Source organism: Martes martes (genome assembly GCF_963455335.1).
Source record: "Martes martes genome assembly, chromosome: 3".
NCBI lineage: Eukaryota > Metazoa > Chordata > Mammalia > Carnivora > Mustelidae > Martes > Martes martes.
The window spans coordinates 149,905,725-149,924,317 of record NC_137890.1 but is presented as its reverse complement, the minus strand read 5'-3'; the positions used below and the strand labels follow the sequence as shown (position 1 = coordinate 149,924,317).

The 18,593-nt window shown below is 49.6% G+C and overlaps 1 protein-coding gene across 7 annotated transcripts in view; it reads right to left on the bottom strand.

The window, feature by feature from the left end:
* Positions 1 to 18,593, bottom strand: part of HDLBP (high density lipoprotein binding protein) — a 73,576-nt gene that overhangs the window by 9,611 nt on the left and 45,372 nt on the right. For all 7 annotated transcript variants that reach the window (XM_080798633.1, XM_080798632.1, XM_080798635.1 and 4 more), the window contains exons 6-20: positions 17,086 to 17,292; positions 16,791 to 17,006; positions 16,077 to 16,283; positions 15,814 to 15,921; positions 14,452 to 14,556; positions 14,046 to 14,124; positions 10,306 to 10,445; positions 9,026 to 9,130; positions 8,786 to 8,899; positions 7,618 to 7,704; positions 7,357 to 7,488; positions 3,954 to 4,172; positions 1,320 to 1,541; positions 1,014 to 1,232; positions 153 to 291 (exon numbers count right to left, since the gene is read on the bottom strand). In XM_080798633.1, coding sequence (XP_080654759.1) covers positions 153 to 291; positions 1,014 to 1,232; positions 1,320 to 1,541; positions 3,954 to 4,172; positions 7,357 to 7,488; positions 7,618 to 7,704; positions 8,786 to 8,899; positions 9,026 to 9,130; positions 10,306 to 10,445; positions 14,046 to 14,124; positions 14,452 to 14,556; positions 15,814 to 15,921; positions 16,077 to 16,283; positions 16,791 to 17,006; positions 17,086 to 17,292 — 2,299 coding nt within the window. The remainder of the gene's footprint in view (positions 1 to 152; positions 292 to 1,013; positions 1,233 to 1,319; positions 1,542 to 3,953; positions 4,173 to 7,356; positions 7,489 to 7,617; positions 7,705 to 8,785; positions 8,900 to 9,025; positions 9,131 to 10,305; positions 10,446 to 14,045; positions 14,125 to 14,451; positions 14,557 to 15,813; positions 15,922 to 16,076; positions 16,284 to 16,790; positions 17,007 to 17,085; positions 17,293 to 18,593) is intronic.

Genomic DNA, 18,593 nt, shown 5'->3' with positions numbered 1-18,593 from the left:
CTGCCTTGTCACCTGCTGCAAGCCTCGGGATGCTGGGAGGGCCCCTGTCACCCTGCACCCACCTCCTAGAGAAGCCTTGGAATCCCTGGATGAGGCCCATTCACGCGCCCCGTGCTTCCCCACTCAGCATGGGGCTCACCGCTGGGACCCACCTGGGTTCTCCTCTCTGTCTGGGAACTTAATCTGAACATTATAGTCCCGGGTAATCTGCTGGATTCTGGAACCTTTGGGGCCCATGACAGATCGATGGAACTTCTGGGGTATGGCACATTCTATGGTCACCTGGGCTTCCTGGGGGTGGGGGGTGCAGGGCACAGCAAGAAAGGAAAAAAATAAAGACAGACAGTTAGGGTCAGTGCACATCCTCACCAGCCTCCACTCAGTCCTCCACGGGCACCTCAACTGCTCCACATACAACAGGGTGGACAGAGGAGGGCCGGGGGCCAGGACCAAACGGGACGCCTCTTTCTGACACATTTCCCGGACACAAGAAAGTACTGATGACCCATATGCACAAAATGGCACGAGGCTCGCTGCCGCCCAAAGCCAGGAGCACCATGGTCCTGTGTCTGACCCAGAGTCCCCGGCCTCCTGCAACATCACGCGCTGTCCCTGAAGGGTGGCTACGTGAGCCAGTGACAGCGAATGCTGTGGCTGCGACTCCATGAAGAGGCATGGGGACTGCTGGTTGGGGAAATACTTTCCAGGCTGCAGCAGGAGAGCACCAGCAGGGACATGTTTCTGCGTGGATCTGCTGACAGGCCCTCCCCTTCCATCTCTTTTCTTCCCTTTGGAGACGAGAGGCTGGCTCCTTGTACAGACTGCACTTCATCCCATGATTTAAAAAGCTGCTGTTAGGAGAGGTATTTTCACCGCCTGTCAGGATGAAGGCCAGAGGCTGAGAGCCCCAGCCTCACCGGAGGAGCCCACTGCAGGGCTCAGGGAGCCCCTAGCCACTCGCCTTCGCCCTGGCTGTTGGGACTAAAAGCCCCATCGCCCTCCCGGGCACGTACCAGGTCCTCGATGATCTCCTGAATGCGCTTCTTGGCCGCCTCCACACAGTCCTTGGCACCCTTGAGGGTGACCTTATCACTCTGTGTGCCTGAGCGTGGGAAGCTGACCATCACCCCACCGTACTCTTCAGCAATCTCCCGCAAGACCTGGCCTCTTCGGATGACAAAATGGCGGTGGTGCTTGGGGTCCACCAGCATGCAGTCTTCCACCACATTATCCTGCGTCACGGAGGGAGGGCAAAAGTAAATGACCCTGCCAACCACGCCTGACAGGACAAGAAAAGTGCAGCTCCCACTGGACCTTACCAGGTTCTGGATGAGGGCCTCCAGCTCCCTCTGGGCCTCCCTGACAGCGTCCTCCTTCCCTATGATGGTGATCAGGTCCTGGTCCTTGTCCTCGGCCGTTGGGAATATGATGCGGGCTCCCGTGTTGTCACGTACCTTGCGGATTTTGCCACCCCCTTTGCCAATAAGGAACTTGTGGTATTCTGGCTTTGCGCGGATGTCAACGGTAAAACTCTTGGTTTGCTGTGGAAACCAACCCCAGATACACTGGCCTGATGCTACCTGCCTGGTCCCCCGAGCAGGTGAGTAAGAGGGCCTTGAGAACAACGGCCTGTGGCTATCAAGCCTCACCAAAACCAAAGGATGGATACCCAGACAGGAGTACTGACGGTCCCCTCCACCGTCCAGACACTGAGACGGCTTGGAGCATGTGTGTTCCTAGCCCCAGTCCTGCCACTTACCAGCAGTGACCTAAGCCTGTAAGCCACTCTCCACCTAGAGGGGACTAGGCAAGTACGGCCTCAGGGTGCTAGGGAACAAGGGGTGCACTTGCACAGCAGGTAAGCCCACGGGGACCGCCAGCCCCACTCCCAGGCACGGCACTCTTACTCCTCTTGAAAGTCCAGAAGAGTGCTCCCCATCCAGGCCCTCCTCTGCTTGGGCTACAGGGGAGCCCATACACCAACAGCAAGGCCCAGTCTCAGTCTTAGAGCCACCTAAGCCGACCAAGGCCCTCACGTGACACCAAGAAGCCAGGCTCCAGCGAAGGCCCCGACATGATGACCTTGCTGAGGACGCCAGCCCCTCTGGCAGGTTCACCAGGAGCGCACATGCACCTCTAGGCTGACTCAGACCCACACAATGTTGTCTCCTCACCTTCCCTGTATTCTGGAACCTGGCACACAAGCATGAAGAAACACAGAAGAAAAGAAGGTCTGCCAGCATGCTAAATAGTAAGAAGCAAACAAACTTCGTTATCTTTTAAATGCTGGTTTCCCAAACACCTCCAAGAGAATCTTCTAGTCTTCTGACCCAGAAACTGGCAAACAGCAGTGTTACTAAAAAGCTAATGAGCAACAAGGTAGGTGAGCCCAGGCCACCAAAGTGATGAAGGGTAGTAACACCTAAACCAAATAAGGCTCGTCCCAGAAAAGCAAGGTTGGTTAAACTTCAAAGAACAAAAAACCCCACAAAGATCCTAAAAAAATTTAATACGTATGCTTAAAAAAAAGAAAAACCACACTCTAGTGTCAACAGATACAGAGAAAGCCTCCTACAAAGTCCCACCCCCAATTCCCACAGCAGCTCTCAGCAAACTTTTAACAGAAGGGAACTTCCTCAACCTGATAGCACCTTCGGGAGACCCCCAGCTCACTTCCCACTCACTGGTGAGGGACTGAGCACTCCCCACAAAGTTTGCCCATGAAGCATGGCCATCCCCTCTCACCACTGCTCCTCAACACCGTACTGCAGGCCCAAGCGACATGGTAAGACCACACCTATAGCTGTACGGATCAGCAAGGAAGAATTCCACTGTTGACAGACGATGTGTGTTACACAGAAAGCTCACAAGAATCCACAGAAAAGTGTTACTGGAACTGGTAACTGAACTTTAAGCCAGATGCATAAAACAAAACCAGTATAAAAATATCAAATATATTTCTATATGCTACAGTAACTGGAAATTAAAACGAATTAAAAAGTACCATTACAACAATGCTAAAAAGCAAAATAGTGAGGATTTAAACTGAATAAAATATGAATGAGATCCACATGTTAAAAACTATAAAACACCAATGAAAAATCAAAGATTTAAAACTTAAGAACACAGCCTGAAACACTCCAAACTCCTGAGCTGTTGGTTCTTCCCAATTTGATCCTTAGATTCAACACAGTCCCGTCCAAATCCAAGCAGGACTTCCCCCTAGAAACTGTTAAGCTGATTCCAAATGCACAGAGAAAGGCAAAGATGCACGATGGCCAGAGTAGTGTGACAAAGTGCAAAGCTGGAGGGCTCTGCCAGCCACCCTCCTTCTGGAGGCGCAGGAGCACAGCACGGTCGAGAAACAGACCCAACGTGGGCTCCACAAAGTGGCAAATTCAATGCAGAATTTCAGGGGTGATGCCAAAACATTTCCCTTGCAGTGGGGGGGGGGGGGGGGTCACATGACTGCTTATGCTCATCAAAACTCAAGTATATGCTAAGAAAGGCATGTGTTATTGTCTATAAATCATACTTTAAAAAAAACCTAGGGACCCCTGGGTAGCTCAGTCTGGTTAAGCATCTGCCTTCAGCTCAGGTCATGATCCCGGAGTTAAGGGATCAAGCCCCGAATCAGGCTCTGTGCTCAGCAGGGAAGCCTGCTTCTCCTGCTTCCTCTGCTGCTCCCCTTGCTTGTGCTCACTCAATCTTAAATAAATAAAATCTTAAAAAAAAAAAACCAAAACCCCAAAACCAAAAAAACCACTAAGGCAAATAGCAAATTCTCCATATTTTTTAAGTAGGCATTTGACCTACGAAGGCCCTTTGTTCAGCAGTGGCAAAATCAAAGACAAAAAAAGGCGTCTGAAGCAATATTCTGACCTGCCACAATGGGGTGAGGATTTCTAGTGAGGGAGAGACGCAGTGCTGCCGCTCCTGGGCATTAAGCTCACCTTCTCCTCAGCCAAGTGCAGGAGCTGCTTCCTGGCCTTCTCCACATCCGAGGCAGGGCCCCTGATGACAACCGTGTCACTTCCCGAGCCCTCCACCGGGAAGTGGATGTGCACCCCACCACACTCCTCCATGATGGAGCGGATCAAGCGACCCTTCGTGCCGATGAGGGAGTTGTGCAGCTTGGCCGGAATCGAGACCTCCAGCTCGGCTATGTTGGCCTGAAAAGACACAGTTTATGAGGTGTGGGACACATGGCTGCATGCCCACTGCAGAGGGGTCTGGAGCCCTTGTGAGTGTGGGTCCACATGTGAGGAGGTGAAGGCTGGGGTGTAAGCAGTTCACACGGCGTAGAAGGAATGTCTCCATACCACACCATACCAGAGACACAACCAAGATGCCCAGATTGTCGGCTTTTCCTATTAAAACTCTGCCTCCAGATTTACCTCCCATGAGAAACAATGGGTTTCAAGACACTGGAGACGGGAAGCAAGCAAGGTGAGCAGGACAATGGTGCCCTGGCTGAGTTCCCGCATCAAGGACACAGAGCTGACAGTCTGGGCAGACTAGGACTGGTGGAAACCCCGTGAACTGGTGATTGCTCCCATGCCGACGTCACCAGGGGGAAGGGACTGTAGTACACAGCACTGTCTACGCTCTAGGACACTGGGTACAGGAGGCCTCACCCCAGGACTTGGAATACCCAAGACCAGGCACATGTCTTAAAAGCAACTCCGAAAAGGAGCAAAGTAATTCATTAAAGTACATTAACAAAACTCGAAGACATTGGTAGGAATGCAAAAATATCCATCATCCATCCAAGTAGACTTCCTAATTTCTGGCATCCAACAGAGAAATACCAGACATTCAAAAAAATAGGAGAACCTTTTCCATGAGGAAAGAAAAGAAAATAGCCCAGAAGTGACAGAGACTTTAGAACCAGTGGGTCGGGAACATGACAACAAGCATTTTCACAACTGCACACATGGTAAAAACAAAAACAAAGGAAACACTAAGCATGTTAAGTATAAAAACAAAATATTCCACCTCAACTTCTACAAGTGAAAATGTCTAAAATGAAAAACACACTAGATGTGATTACAGGCAAATTAGACATTACAGAAAATTAATGAATTTAAAGAAACTAATGGGGGAAAATACCACTTCTCCTTCCTACCCACATACATACCATACCAGTGAATCACGAGACCACCTCCAGCCTGCCTAGCTCCAAGTAACTGGAGTCCCCAACAGGAAGGACAGAAAAAAACTACTTAATAATGACTCCAGAGGCACCTGCGGGCACAGTCAAGTTGAGCATCTGACTCTTCATTTTGGCTCAGGTCATGACCTCAAGGTCATGAGATCAAGCCCCACAGGCTCTACACTCGCCGGGGAGTCTGCTTGAGATTCTCTCTCTCCCTCTCCCTTTGCTCCTGCACATACTCTCTAAAAAAAAAAAAAAAAAAAAATCAATAAATCAATAATGACCCCAGGTTCTCCACATTTGGTAATGCTAAAGTCTTTGTATCCCAGAAGCTCAGTGAACTCTAAGCAACATGAAAAAAGCACACCCAGACATGTGCTAACTTGCACAAGGCTTGCCCTTGTGATTCAACCCTAAATACAGCCAGAGGAAGTCTGTGCAGAGGAGTAAGGCCAAGGAGGACTTCAGACGTGTCCTCAGAAACACCACGAAGGTCCTGAAGTAGAATTCTAAGTCCTGAAGAAAACCTCCAGTCTGAGGTCTGCTACGGGGAGCACAGGAAGGCACAGGCTCACTGGAAGATGGTCTGGCACTTCATCCCCAAACTGAACACACTCTGACCGTAGGACCCGACTTACTACTTAATCCTGAATGCAGGAAGCCAGTGTGAAACAGCACTGTGTCGTGGGGCTGGGGACATGGCCATGGGGGCTTAGGTGATAAACGGGGGTCTGCAGCTTCTCAGGCTGCATTGCAACCGGCACGAGGTCACCTGGAGACAGGGCCCAAGTACATGTGCACTAAAAACCCTAAAACCACCATGAAAATTCTATGCAATAAGCCAAAAGAGGACATGAGAGAAATAAGAGAATTCTCTGAAGTCCAAAAGCAGGCAGAAAAAGAGAACAAAGTAGACAGGACAAACAGAAAACAAACGCAAGACAGCTCAGTCAGGCCACCATGACCAGGGGCAAGGCCTGCAGGTACAGCTTCTATTCGGGGCGGTGAGAAAGTGCGGTGGATGATGGTGGGACACAGCAGTGTGAACTCGCTCATGCCCCAGGCTATACACGAAGGTGGTAAATTTTGTTATGTGTATTTTCCACAATTCTAAAAATAAAAAAATTGATATTTAATCACATTTACTAAACATGTGTAATAAAATATGTAACATAATACATGATACACAGATTAACTATGGAATTAAATATAAACATCTGCATTGAAAAGGCAGAGACTAGGGAGCCTGGATGGCTTAGTCGGTTAAGGTCTGACTTTTGATTTTGGCTCAGGTCATGATCTCAGGGTCGTGAGCTCATGCCCTGCGATGGACTCTGTACTTAGCACAGTCTGCTTATCCCTCGCCCACTGCTCCTCCCCCCACTCACTCTAAAAGCAAGCTGCCTAAAAGAAACCCACTTTGATGAGAAAAAATAGATTTCAGGACAAAGACTACTATCAGAGGTAAAAGAAGGTAATTTTATAATGATATAAGTTATAGGAATATCAGGAACGTGAAAGACACAGTACAGGAAAATTATGAAAAACTTTATGCTAAAAACCCTGACAACCTAGATAAAGTAAAAACCTCTTGAAAGAAAAGCTACCAATCTTAAGCAACAAGTTAAGATGATCTGGGCATGCAGGGACCTATCACCCAGCAACAAAATCAAACCGACGGGACACCCAGGACGACAAGGATACATCTCATCCCAGCTGCTCCGAGCACAGCTTGAGCTGTTGGAGCAAACACCATGATCTCCTTTGTACAAGCGTGCAGGAAACCCCACAATGCCCACGGCTGAAAGCCAACGAAGGGCCGGACAGAGGAAGGTGCTGGAGAGGGGCATGGGGACATTTCTGGGGTGCTGGATAGGCTCATTATGCTGACTGTGGAGAGTCCATGCATGTATAACATAGGTCAAAACTTATCAAACTGCATACTTCAAACATGCAGCTTCTTAATGTTAATTTTTCAAAAATTGAAAAAAAAAAAAAAAAAGAAAAAAAAAATTGTTACGCCTTCAGGACAGGATGATTTCCAAGCACTCAAATCCAGTGCTACTGCTCAAGCCTCATGATAAGCACAGCCCCAGGTGAGTGGCAGGAGCCTGGCCACAGGCCTGCACTGTGTGGGAAGAGCTGAGACGGGACCATGGGGGCCCTGGCGCATGCCCTGACACACAACACCCCATTACCAGGTCTTTCTGGATGGACAGGATGCGGCTCCGGGCGGCCTCACAGTTGGCTCGCTTGCCTGTGATGACAATGGTCTCTGAATTGCTATTCTCTGCTGGAAGGTCGATCTTAGTGTTGCTTTCTTCCCGAATCTACAAGGAGACGGGACCATGAGAAGGGACTTCCCAGTTGAGACACCCGGAACCCAGGGCCAGAAAGTTTAAGCCAGAATGGCACAGGGCTTTGGGAGCCAAGATTCAGGAGACAAGCTGGCTGGTCACCTTTTTAATGTTTGCGCCTCCTTTCCCAATGATGTTCTTGTGAAATTGTTTGAAGATCGGAACAGAAATTGAATAGCTATTTTCCACCTTAAAAACAAAAGAGGTTGCACCATTAGCCATCATGCTGGACAGTGACATGTCCCTTCATCTGTGAGGGAGTATTAAATGACAGAATCTGCTATTAGAAAACACACACTTGGATCCTGCCTGTCTCCCACTAGGACCTCTGACCTTTAGCTGGGGGACGAGCTAACCTGGCAAGCCACTGCTGACTGATGCAATGCCCCCTTTATAAAAAGTGGCTCTCCACAGAACCTGCCACGTGGTCAGTGCAAGTTCCATAACCCAGAAGCAATGTGTTGGGGCACCCTCAACAGACACTCTGGGTAGAGAAGGGAATCCTGGACACCAAGCTGAGAGAAGCAAGCCCAGAGCACACAGACCCTGCCACTCCTAGCCTGTACCACGCCGCAGCAGTGTGAATGAGCTCTGTGCTGGAAACGCCCCCAACAGCAACCTGAGGCAGTGGTGAGCTCAGTGCAAGCCCCATGAGAAACACAGAAGCATGAGCCCATCTGCAGCCTTCCCGTCAATAAGCCCCTTCCGCACTTTAAACTGCTGGTTCCCATTCCAGCTTAAGGAAATAGCCAATCAGTAAATGGTTTCCCATACTGCCTATGCAACCTCTCTCCTCACTGGATGGGACATTTATCCAGCTTTCTTCTTCTCCTATTTTTTAAAAGATTTTATTTATTTGAGAAAGAGAGAAAATGAGCAGGGGGTGGGTCAGAGGGAGAAGCAGACTTCCTGCTCAGCAGGGAGCCCAATGCAAGACTTGATCCCGGGACTCCAGGATCATGACCTGAGCCAAAGGAAGTCGCTTAACCAGCTGGGCCACCTAGGCGCCCCAAGTTTATCCAGATTTCTGAAGGTCCCTCAAGGAAACAAGGAGCCTGGCACCCACCCCTTGAACCTCACGGAACACTGAAGTTCCTAACAGTTGTCGGCCAGTCTAAACACCTGCAGTTAAGACGGACGGTGCCCCCCGCCCCCGTCGAGGGCAGACCAAGCCAATGCTCCTTGAAGCAGGGGTTCTGATGGGACACACCCCCAGGTCTCTCTGCCACCGGCAGTGCCATCACAACAAAGGATGGGAAACATCCCCTACCAGATCTGCCACCATCTTCTGCATGTATTTTGTGCATTTTTCCACCTCATTCTTCGGCCCTCGGAGTTGAACGATATCACTTTTTTGTGCTGGGTCTGGAAAGTTGATGATAACCTGGAACAAATCATCACAAATTCAAGTTCAGTTATTGATAAAGACTGGATTCTAAAATACTGACTCTGTTTAAGGGCCGATCAATCACTCCTAGAGGGCTGAAGAATGCCGTTGGGAAACCTATACCTCTGGGAATTTGTCACGAATTTCACGGATCCGTTCACCCTTCTGCCCGATGATTGTGCGATGGAATCTCTGCTCTATGATCAGATCCTTGGTGCGCTCATTTTCCTAAAAACACAATGCAAGGAGACGATACTAGAACAGGAGGCTCCTGGGAGCCCGGGGAGCACAGCACCAGCCTGTGGCATCCCTGGGAGTCACCAGCCACTAGAGGACACCTGCTCTCTCCAACAGGGTTGCACGTTGTTCTCCGCAAGGAGGTGTGATTCAGCAGGTGGCCTTCGTCACCACAGCGGCTCACTTAGCGCCTCTGTGTTGACAAGAACAAGAGACCATGAGGTGTAACACTCTGCAGGATGGGCAGGGATCCTTCCTGAACACAGCGTGGTTCAGAGCACTGCCCTGTGTGGATCATTATTAAGAAAGAATAATGAACTTGCATAGTTCTCATCATCCCCCAGGTCTCACTAAAATGTCACAATAAATACAAAAGCAGCAGCAGAGCCAGAATAAAGAAAAACACACTACCAGTCAACCGTCTGAAAGAACTCAGGGGAGATTCTGGATCGGACTGGCATCAGGCTGACAGAGAAACAAGGGTTCAGGAGTCCAACACAGGCACAAGACACCCCAGACCAAGGGGCCCTGGCCAGACGAAGGCCACACGTGCTGGCTTGCAGCTAAGGGCAGGGGAAAGCCTACTGTCAGAAGTGGGCCCCAGGGGGCTCCAGCTTGGGCACCGGTGCCAGTGGAGGTGGGGTACTCACTCCCTGCCCCGATGAGCCACATGCATTGCCCTGCCTGAGGCTTTCCTGACGTTCTGCACCTGTCTGTGCTAAGCTACGATCACTCACCCAGTAGGTAACTCTGGATTCTGAAAGGCACCCCAGTGACCCCTACATGCAGCCAGACTGGAGAATCACTGCTATATGGTTATCTGCATCTGACTCACACATTCCAGAAAAACACACCACTGCTGGCAGCTTAGCCCCAGGAACAGGATCCGTGCCCCTCTCTCCTCCAACCCTCAGAACTGCAGACAACCACACAACAGGAATTTTCAACTTTAGTTGCACGTGGGAGTCACTTGGGTGCTTTTCAGAATTGGTCCCTCAAGCATCAGCGACTCGGGTTTGGCCAAGGCGGAAAACCCTGCCGCAGAGCCACTCCCAAGCGGGTGATTCCCCTTCTGCAGCACTGCGGGTGAGAACAATGCTAGTCCACAGAGGACCCGACACAGGCCTGCGGGCTCCTCCCCGGCAGGACCCGGCTGCAGGTCTTACCATCCGAGAGGCGAGCTCCAGCAGCTCTCGCTTGGCCTGCTGTACACCCTGCGGGTCCCCCTCGATGCGAATCAGGTTGCTCTTCTCACTGTCAGGAGGGATGCGCACGGACACCTTATACTGGTCTTTGATTCTGTTTACTTAAGAATACAAAAGGAAACACATTTGGACTCAGAATCTACTAAGTTCTGTCAGTGACTACAACCTGGCAGAATAGGGCCAAACCACCTCATCAGACATCCCGCAAAGAGGGAGACGAAGCCACCACACCAAGAACTCTCCGTTCCCTCAGATGAGCTGTGGTCTGCACCTGGACCAACCATGTCGGCATCACCCTGACAGCGTCATGTGACTGACGGCTGAGGCCACTCAGGCCACGAGGGTTCACTGCTCTGGGCTATGGCTGGGGCTTTAGAATACTTTAAAGACCACAGCTGTTTTTTGTTTTTTACTTTGGATCTTTTACTTATGTATTGACTTGGAAAATGATAGCTTACTAAAATATGCAGTTGACACATTTGATTATGTGGTATCAGAAAAGTTACATCCACTGACAACTACTATTTTCACCAGGAGCGTCGTGAAATATTAGAAAGGTTTTTAAATTTAAACTCAATTAATTAACACATTCTGTATTATTAATTTCAGGGGCAGAGTTCAGTGACTCATCAGTCTTATGCAACAGCCAGTGCTCATTCCATCACGGGCCCTCCTACATGCATCACCCAGTTACCCCATTCGCCCACTCTCCTCCCCAACGACAACCCTTAGTTTGTTTCCTATGATTATGAGTCTGTTATGGTGATTTTATTTTTCCCTCCTTCCTCTATGATCCTGTTTTGTTTCTTAAGTTCCAAATATGAGTAAGATCATGTAATTGTCTTTCTCCAACTGACTTATTTCACTTAGAATAATACCCTCTAGTTCCATTACCATCGTTGCAAAAGGCAAATTTCACTTTTTTGATGGCTGAGTAATATTCCATTGTGTGCGCATGCATGTGTATACACACACACAAAACTTTTTCTTCATTCATCTGTTGATGGACATCTGGGCTCTTTTCAGTATTGTGGACACTGCTGCTCTAGACACTGGGGTGCAGGTGCCCCTTCAGATGACTATGTTTGTATCTTTTGGATAAAAACCTAAGTAGCTCAATTGCAGGGTTGTAGAGTAGCTCTGTAATATTTCTTGAGGAACCTTCATCCTGTTTTCCAGAGTAGCTGCACCAGTTTGCATTCCCACCAACAGTGTAATAGGGTTCCCCTTTCTCCGAATCCTCCCCAGCATCTGTTGTTCTGACTGGTATGAGATCACTGTGGTTTTGATTTTTATTTCTCTGATGCCACACAATGTTGAGCATCTTTTCATGTGTCTGCTGGCTATTTGTATGTTATCTTTTTTAAGATTTTATTTCTTTGAGAGGCGCCTGGGTGGCTCAGTGGGTTAAGCCGCTGCCTTCGGCTCAGGTCATGATCTCAGGGTCCTGGGATCGAGTCCCACGTCGGGCTCTCTGCTCAGCAGGGAGCCTGCTTCCCTCTCTCCCTCTCTCTGCCTGCCTCTCTGTCTACTGTGATCTCTCTCTGTCAAATAAATAAATAAAATATTTAAAAAAAAAAAAAAGATTTTATTTCTTTGAGGGAGAGCGAGAGTGCGAGCCTGAATGGCGGCCAAGGGAGAGGGAGAAGCAGACTCTTCACTGAGCAGGGAGCCCGATGTGGCGCTCGGTCCCAGGATCCTGAGATGATGACCTGAGCCGAAGGCAGAGGCTTAACCGACTGAGCCACCCAGGAACCCCAGCCATTTGTATGTCTTCTTTGGGGAAATGTATGTTCATGCTCTGCCCATTTCCTGACCGGATTATTTGGTGTTGATTTTGGTTAAGTTCTTTATAGATTTTTGGATATCTTATCTGATATGGCATTTACAAATATCTTCTCCCATTCTGTTGGTCATCTTTTGGTTTTGTCAACTGTTTTCCTTTGCTGGACAGAAGCTTTTTGTCTTGACCAAGTCCCAAAAGTTCATTTTTGCCTTTGTTTCCCTTGCCTTTGGAGATGTGTTTAGTAAGAAGTCACCTCGGCCGATGTTAAAGAGGTCGCTGCCTGTGTTCTCCTCAGGGATTTTGATGGGTGCCTGCCTCACATTTAGGTCTTTCATCATTTTGATTCTATTTTTGTGTGTGGTGTAAGGAAATGGTCCAGTTTCATTCTTCTGCATGTGGCTGTCCAATTATCCCAACACCGTTTGTTGAAGAGACTGTCTCTTTTCCATTGGACATTCTTTTCTGCTTTGTCAAAGATTAGTTGGCCATATAGCCGACAGTCCATGTCTGGGTTCTCTATTCTGTTCCACTGATAAAGATCCCAGGTGTTTCGAATGTGGAAGCAAGTTTGGGAACTGAACCACTGTTCTCAGGTCACAAAACTACTCTCAAAAAAACAAAAATAGAAACCACTAAAAATCAGAAGGCTTTACATTAACTAAAAACAAGAGTACCCCAATGACCACCTTAGGGCTCCATGGAGGCCATACATTGCTGCCTAGAGAAAGTACCCCATCAGCTCAGATCCAAATTGAGCGCTTCCCTGTCTCTACAAAACATATGGAGTTCTGTCACCTACTTTGGACAAAGGCCAGTGTCTATGGTTAGAGACCCATGCTCCCACACCCTAGGGAAGGCCTTATCCCAGGAAACAAGACCAGCACTTTGCCCAAGCTCCACAGGGGCCACCGAGGAGCGTCGTGAGCATATGCAGAGACAACCAGAGCCAAGGACTCAGAAGCCAGGCTGCAGACTTCAGACCATGAAAAGTAAAGAGTGGGGGTAGGGGATGAAAGCAAAAACAGACTAGACATAACGTGAACCACCCTGGTGGTCTCACACTCCTAGAGAGACACCAGAAATGAACGTCAGAACTGTACTTCCTTATGTTCTTTTAAAAAAAGATACTGTACCGTTAATCAAAACAAAAACAAACAAAAGCAAGTTACGGTGTGTGTATGGCTCAAGGAACATGTGCAAGGAAACACCACAGGGAGCTTCCATGGACTCTGTGTCCGTGCACTGTCACTACCACTGTGGAAAGTCCCCGGGCACATAGGACTGACACCAAATACAGCAGAGCTGACAAGCTCACACTAACTACGAACGCAAACCGGATGACATCAGGCAAAAACCGAAGGGGACACCCTTGCAGGGCACCCTGTCTGCACAGGTGGGTTCCCTGCAACTGCAGGAAGGACCCAGGCCAGCCGCGTGCTGCCCTCTCACCATCGGCCGCCGGTGAGGTGCAGGAACTGGGAGCACACTGCAATGTTGGGGGTTGCCTCACAGGCGAGCTGGGCCCAGGTGTGGGATTTCAGAAAACGTTCTCCATCTGGGCAGAGCATTCACTCAGCCCACTTCCTGCAAACTGCATTCACATCCCTCCTCTGAGCGGGCTCACCTGGGCTACAGCCTTACTACGTGGACCAAAAGGCACGTCTGTGAGCCCCGACCTTTTCTACTCCTGGGGTGGCCCCACCAGGGCCCTGTGCACCACTGAGTCCATGGGGACTGCGAAGCCCATATGTCACCCCATTGGGCTCAGGTCGCCTTCACCGTGGCCTCTGACCAGGCTGGTTAAGGTCCCAGGTCTGCAGACCAACTACAGCCTGAGGAGAAGACTAGGACACCCGGTCAGAAAGCACGACTTTCTCCCACCACAGCTGCCCTCCGTGCCATCAGCCCCACTCACTGTTGGCCCCGCTCTTCCCGATGAGGTGTCTGTGGAACTTGTGGTCCACGTTGATCTCCACGTAGTCCATCCGGTTAATCTGCAGGAAAACAGAATGAATCCAGAAACAACCTCTCGAGGCCATGGTGTGTGCCATGGTCGTAGACACATCACCAGAGCCCAAGTCCACGAGGTGCCAGCTCTTGCCTTTGTCACATTCGGTCATTATTCCAAGATTGTCCTTCTGACCCCTTGAAAGACCTATCTGTGACCTTCCTGGACTTTGCCAGCTTCTCTTTCAGAGCCCAGTGCTCACCCCAGATGTCCCTAGGCCCACCCACCCACATGATGTGTGACAGGCAAACGATGATATCCTGGCTATGCCCCGGGTTCAGCAGCACCCAGAACATGCAAAGGGATACCTTACCAAGTCTTTGACCATGGCTTCGATCTGTTCCTGGGCCACATTTACATCCTCTGTGGGGCCTTCCAGGGTGATTTTGTCCTCACCCTCTGTGAACTCGATGTGCACCTACCACAGCAGAATCAGGAAAGAGATGGTCAGGATGGCACAGTGGCAGTACCCTCTCAGAACCTGTGGAGCTTTGCTGAAGCAGCGGCCAATTCCAATTGCTTTATGTAAATGCATGTCCACGTCCCTGGAATACTGAAGGGGGAGGCTGGGGGATGCCTATTACTCTGGTCTAAATATCGTGCCCTAATCCTCTTCCTGTCACCAGATATGGGAACTGAGATATCCTCCACGATGTACCTAACAGCAAAACCACAGACTGAAAGCACATCAGTACCAACTGCCCCCATCATTCCCCGTACCACTTTTACTGTTACGGGCCCATTCTTCTTTTATTTAATTTTTAAGAGCGAGAGAGACCACGTGTGTACCTGTATGTGCACAAGTGAGGGGGCGGGGCAGAGGAAGAGGAAGAGAGAGTCTCAAGCAGCTCAGCACAGAGTCCAACGAGGGGCTTGATCCCACCACCCTGAGATCACGACCTGAGCTGAAATTAATAGTTGGGTGTTCAACTGACTGAGCCACCCAGGCACCCCCAGGGCCACTCTTCTCTGCTGGAGTAAGAAATGAGATAAACAACAGGGATGGAATTTAAACTCATGTACAGCTGCCCAGGGATGGTCCACAGGCAAGGCAGCTCTGTTCTCATTTACAACACACCAGGCAAGAAGGCAACAGGGGACAAGGGCAGTAAGGGAGAGCAGCCCCATGAAGCCACTGCATCTGTGTGAACCAGGGCTCAGAGGCTAGGAAAGCAAAAGGACTAAGAAGTCAGTTGGAAACGAAGTGTGAACAGGAGGACAGTACAGAGGATATGTTCTCTGGCAAGCCATCCTGTGCACGTTCACTGGGAGCTGCGGTGATCTCTAGAAAAGTGGGAAGACGTCAAGGACAAAGATGGAAAGCATGAAGAGGCCGTCACTCCAAGCCTCACACGAGCTGCGCACACGTCTGCTCTTCTGAGAGCACAAATGGAACTGTGGGCAAGTTCCTGTGCTGTGACAGACAAGGAAGACGTCTGCTAAGGTAGTCATGAAACCAAGCAAGATACAGTCTCTGGGTAAAAACACCAAAAGAATGACAGAGTATTTTTAAAAATTTATTTTGCTCTTCCTCAGCTAACCGTGGAAACTGTCACACACACAATGTGCCACGATCTCCAGGGCCATCCCCAGAATAAACAGCAAGAAAACAAATGTCAGAAGGGGAAGGACAAAAGCAAGAACTCAGAGTAACAAATTCCCAATGCCTCCTCACCTTGGGCATCTGCTGAGTGATTTTGGCCAGATTCTGCCCTTTTTTGCCGATGATGAACCGGTGCAGCCAGGAAGGAGCAGAGACAGATGACACAGTAAAACTGTTGGCCTAGGAAACCAGGAAGCAGAGTGGTGGGCTGTGCAGTCTGGGCTCCATGCTCGCGCTCCCCGCCCGACACGGTCCCTGCTCCCGGGGCCTGGAAACGCGATTCGAGAGGCCGGCCCCACAAGAAGCAGCTAGGATCCACTCCTGAAGGCAGTTACCTTGGCATAGACTTCAGTCAGTGCCTGCCCTAGCTTTTCAGGCTCGCCTCGAAGTATCACAGTCTCCGAGATGCTGTCTGACGGTGGGATCTCCACAGAAACTCCCGTTCTTTCCAGGATCTCCTGTAAGGAATTGCCCTTCGGCCCGATGACATACTTGTGCTGGGATTTCTTCACCTCCACGGCGATGGTTGTGGTCTTCTTTTTCTAAGGAAGAGAACCGTAAGGGCATCAGAGGGAAGGGCCAGGGAGGAACAGGTGGGGACCGAATGCTGTCACCAAAAAGGGAGGGAGCAAGCGCAGAGCCCTAGACTACACTCTGTGAGCCCCAGCAAGTGAAGACGGGGGAAAGCCCACTCCCCAGAAACCACTGAGCAAGGAGGACTAGGTTTTGTCCCCATGAGAATCACCCGAGAATTTAAGTCCCGCCCAGACTGACCCCAGGTTCCATCCACACCTCCGAGAACAAGGTTGGGACTTCACAGCCCACCAGGGTGAGGCTAACCACTAGCTCAGAGACATGGCCAGCTCCGTGCTGCAGGCCTGCCGCAGCCCGGCCATCCAGCTCAGAGCTCTGGCCTCTCTTCCCTGACCAGCAGCACCCCGTCCTAACTGACCGGAAATCGAACTCGTCTGGACACAAGAGGATAGGGTGGAGCTGGGCCTAAGCCACACCTCTGCGTGACCACCCTACATGCTCTTCCCAACCACTACCTTCTCCTCATAGATCTTCTTGATGCGAGCCACAGCCTGAGCCAACTGCTCCTTCTCTCCCGTGAAGACAATTTCTGTCCGGTTGACACTGGGTGGAGGGATGTTGATGCGTGTCCCTGTCTCCTGCATGATCTCGCCAACAAGTCGGTTATATGGCCCAGCAATGAAGGGGTGGAACGCCTTCTCCACTTCCAGCCTCTCAACAGCACGTTTGTCCTGGGAAGGACACAACCATGAGGGTGTGGCTCTGGGGCTAGGGCCAGTGCACACACCCCAAGCTCTCAGCTCGCCCCACCTGCTCAGCAGAGATGAGTAGGACTTCATGGCGAGCTTTCTCGATGCCTTCTTTGGTACCGGTGATCCTGATCTGATTGCTGGCGTCGTCTGGGCGTGGGATCTGGATTTTGGTTGCAGTTTTGAGCTCCAAGTCTTGCAGTTTCTCTCCATTTTTGCCAATAACAAAGCGGTGGTGTTCTTTGGGAATGGCTACAGTCGCTGAGGCCTACAACAGGAAGAGAACCAAAGAACACTGATGTCTGTAGGTTACGAAAAAGCCTATTTCTCCACAAAATTCTCTCCATCTGAAATGCCATTCTTGCCTAGCCAGCCCCCAACCTGTCCCTCAGAACAGTCTTGAGTTAACATCATGTTCTTGGGGAAACTTAACCTGACCCCAAGGCTAGGAAAAGTTCAAGCGTGATACATTCCGATGGTCCCATGTCACACCTTCAGCTGTCATAATTATTTAGGGGTAATTATTTGTTCAACATCTTCTCAGCCCACTAAGCCATCATAAGAACAGGAATATTCAGGAATGCTAATCTGTCTTATTTTCCACTTTGATGACTGCTAACACCATCCTAGGATGAGACAGGAAAGCAGGTACATATTGACTAACCAGACTGATTTGTTTCTGGAGGCCCAGGCTATTTTTTCCCCGCAACCATAAGCCCTATAGCCCATAATAAATTCTTTTTTCTATCTCTTTTACCATCAGTTTAAAACAGATAACCTGTCTGAGGAAATAAAATAGAAATAATCCAAAGCGTTCATCCAGTGAGTCCAAATGCTACAAATCAAGCAACTTTCTGAGGTGACAGAGAGCAAGGAGGACAGGGGCTCCTAGTCTTCCTGACTCTGTGCAGACAGTAGCTGCCAAGAAGACTTAAGAGAGGGAAGTGTCAACACTCCCAGCACCGGTGAAGCAGACTCACAGGCCAGTCAGGGGGATAAGCTTACAGCAGACCACTTAACACTCAAAACAAATATGTTAAATTGTTTCACAGAAGCAATAAAAAAGGTCCTCACTTGCCAACTAGCACAGAAAAACCAGCGACTCATACATTCTGTTCGAGTAACGTTTATTCCCGAAGTGGTTCGATATTAGGTAATCAGTGTTACACATGAAAAGAATCAAGTGACTGCCTCCACAAAATTTAAATCTAGTCAATGATTAAAAATGTGCAAAGAAAATAAAAACATTATTTTTTTAATGTGACAAACATACACACCCAGCTCAGCCTGTACTCGGAGCTGTGCTTGAGGGGGGAGCCTGCTGAGGGTGGACCCACATGGAGCATGGCCCCATGGAAAGACACCCAAGGAAGCAAAGGAGGCACAAAGATGGGACAAGAAAGAACACAGGCCTGCACCCCTGGGAACGCACAACTTTTTAAAACTTCTGAGGTGTGTAACAGGGAGAACTAGAATCCAGCATCAACAACATTAACTTAAACTAACAGTAACCACTTGGAAGATGTAATGGGAAAGAATGGCCATCCCAACAGGGAAAAAGAGACAGAG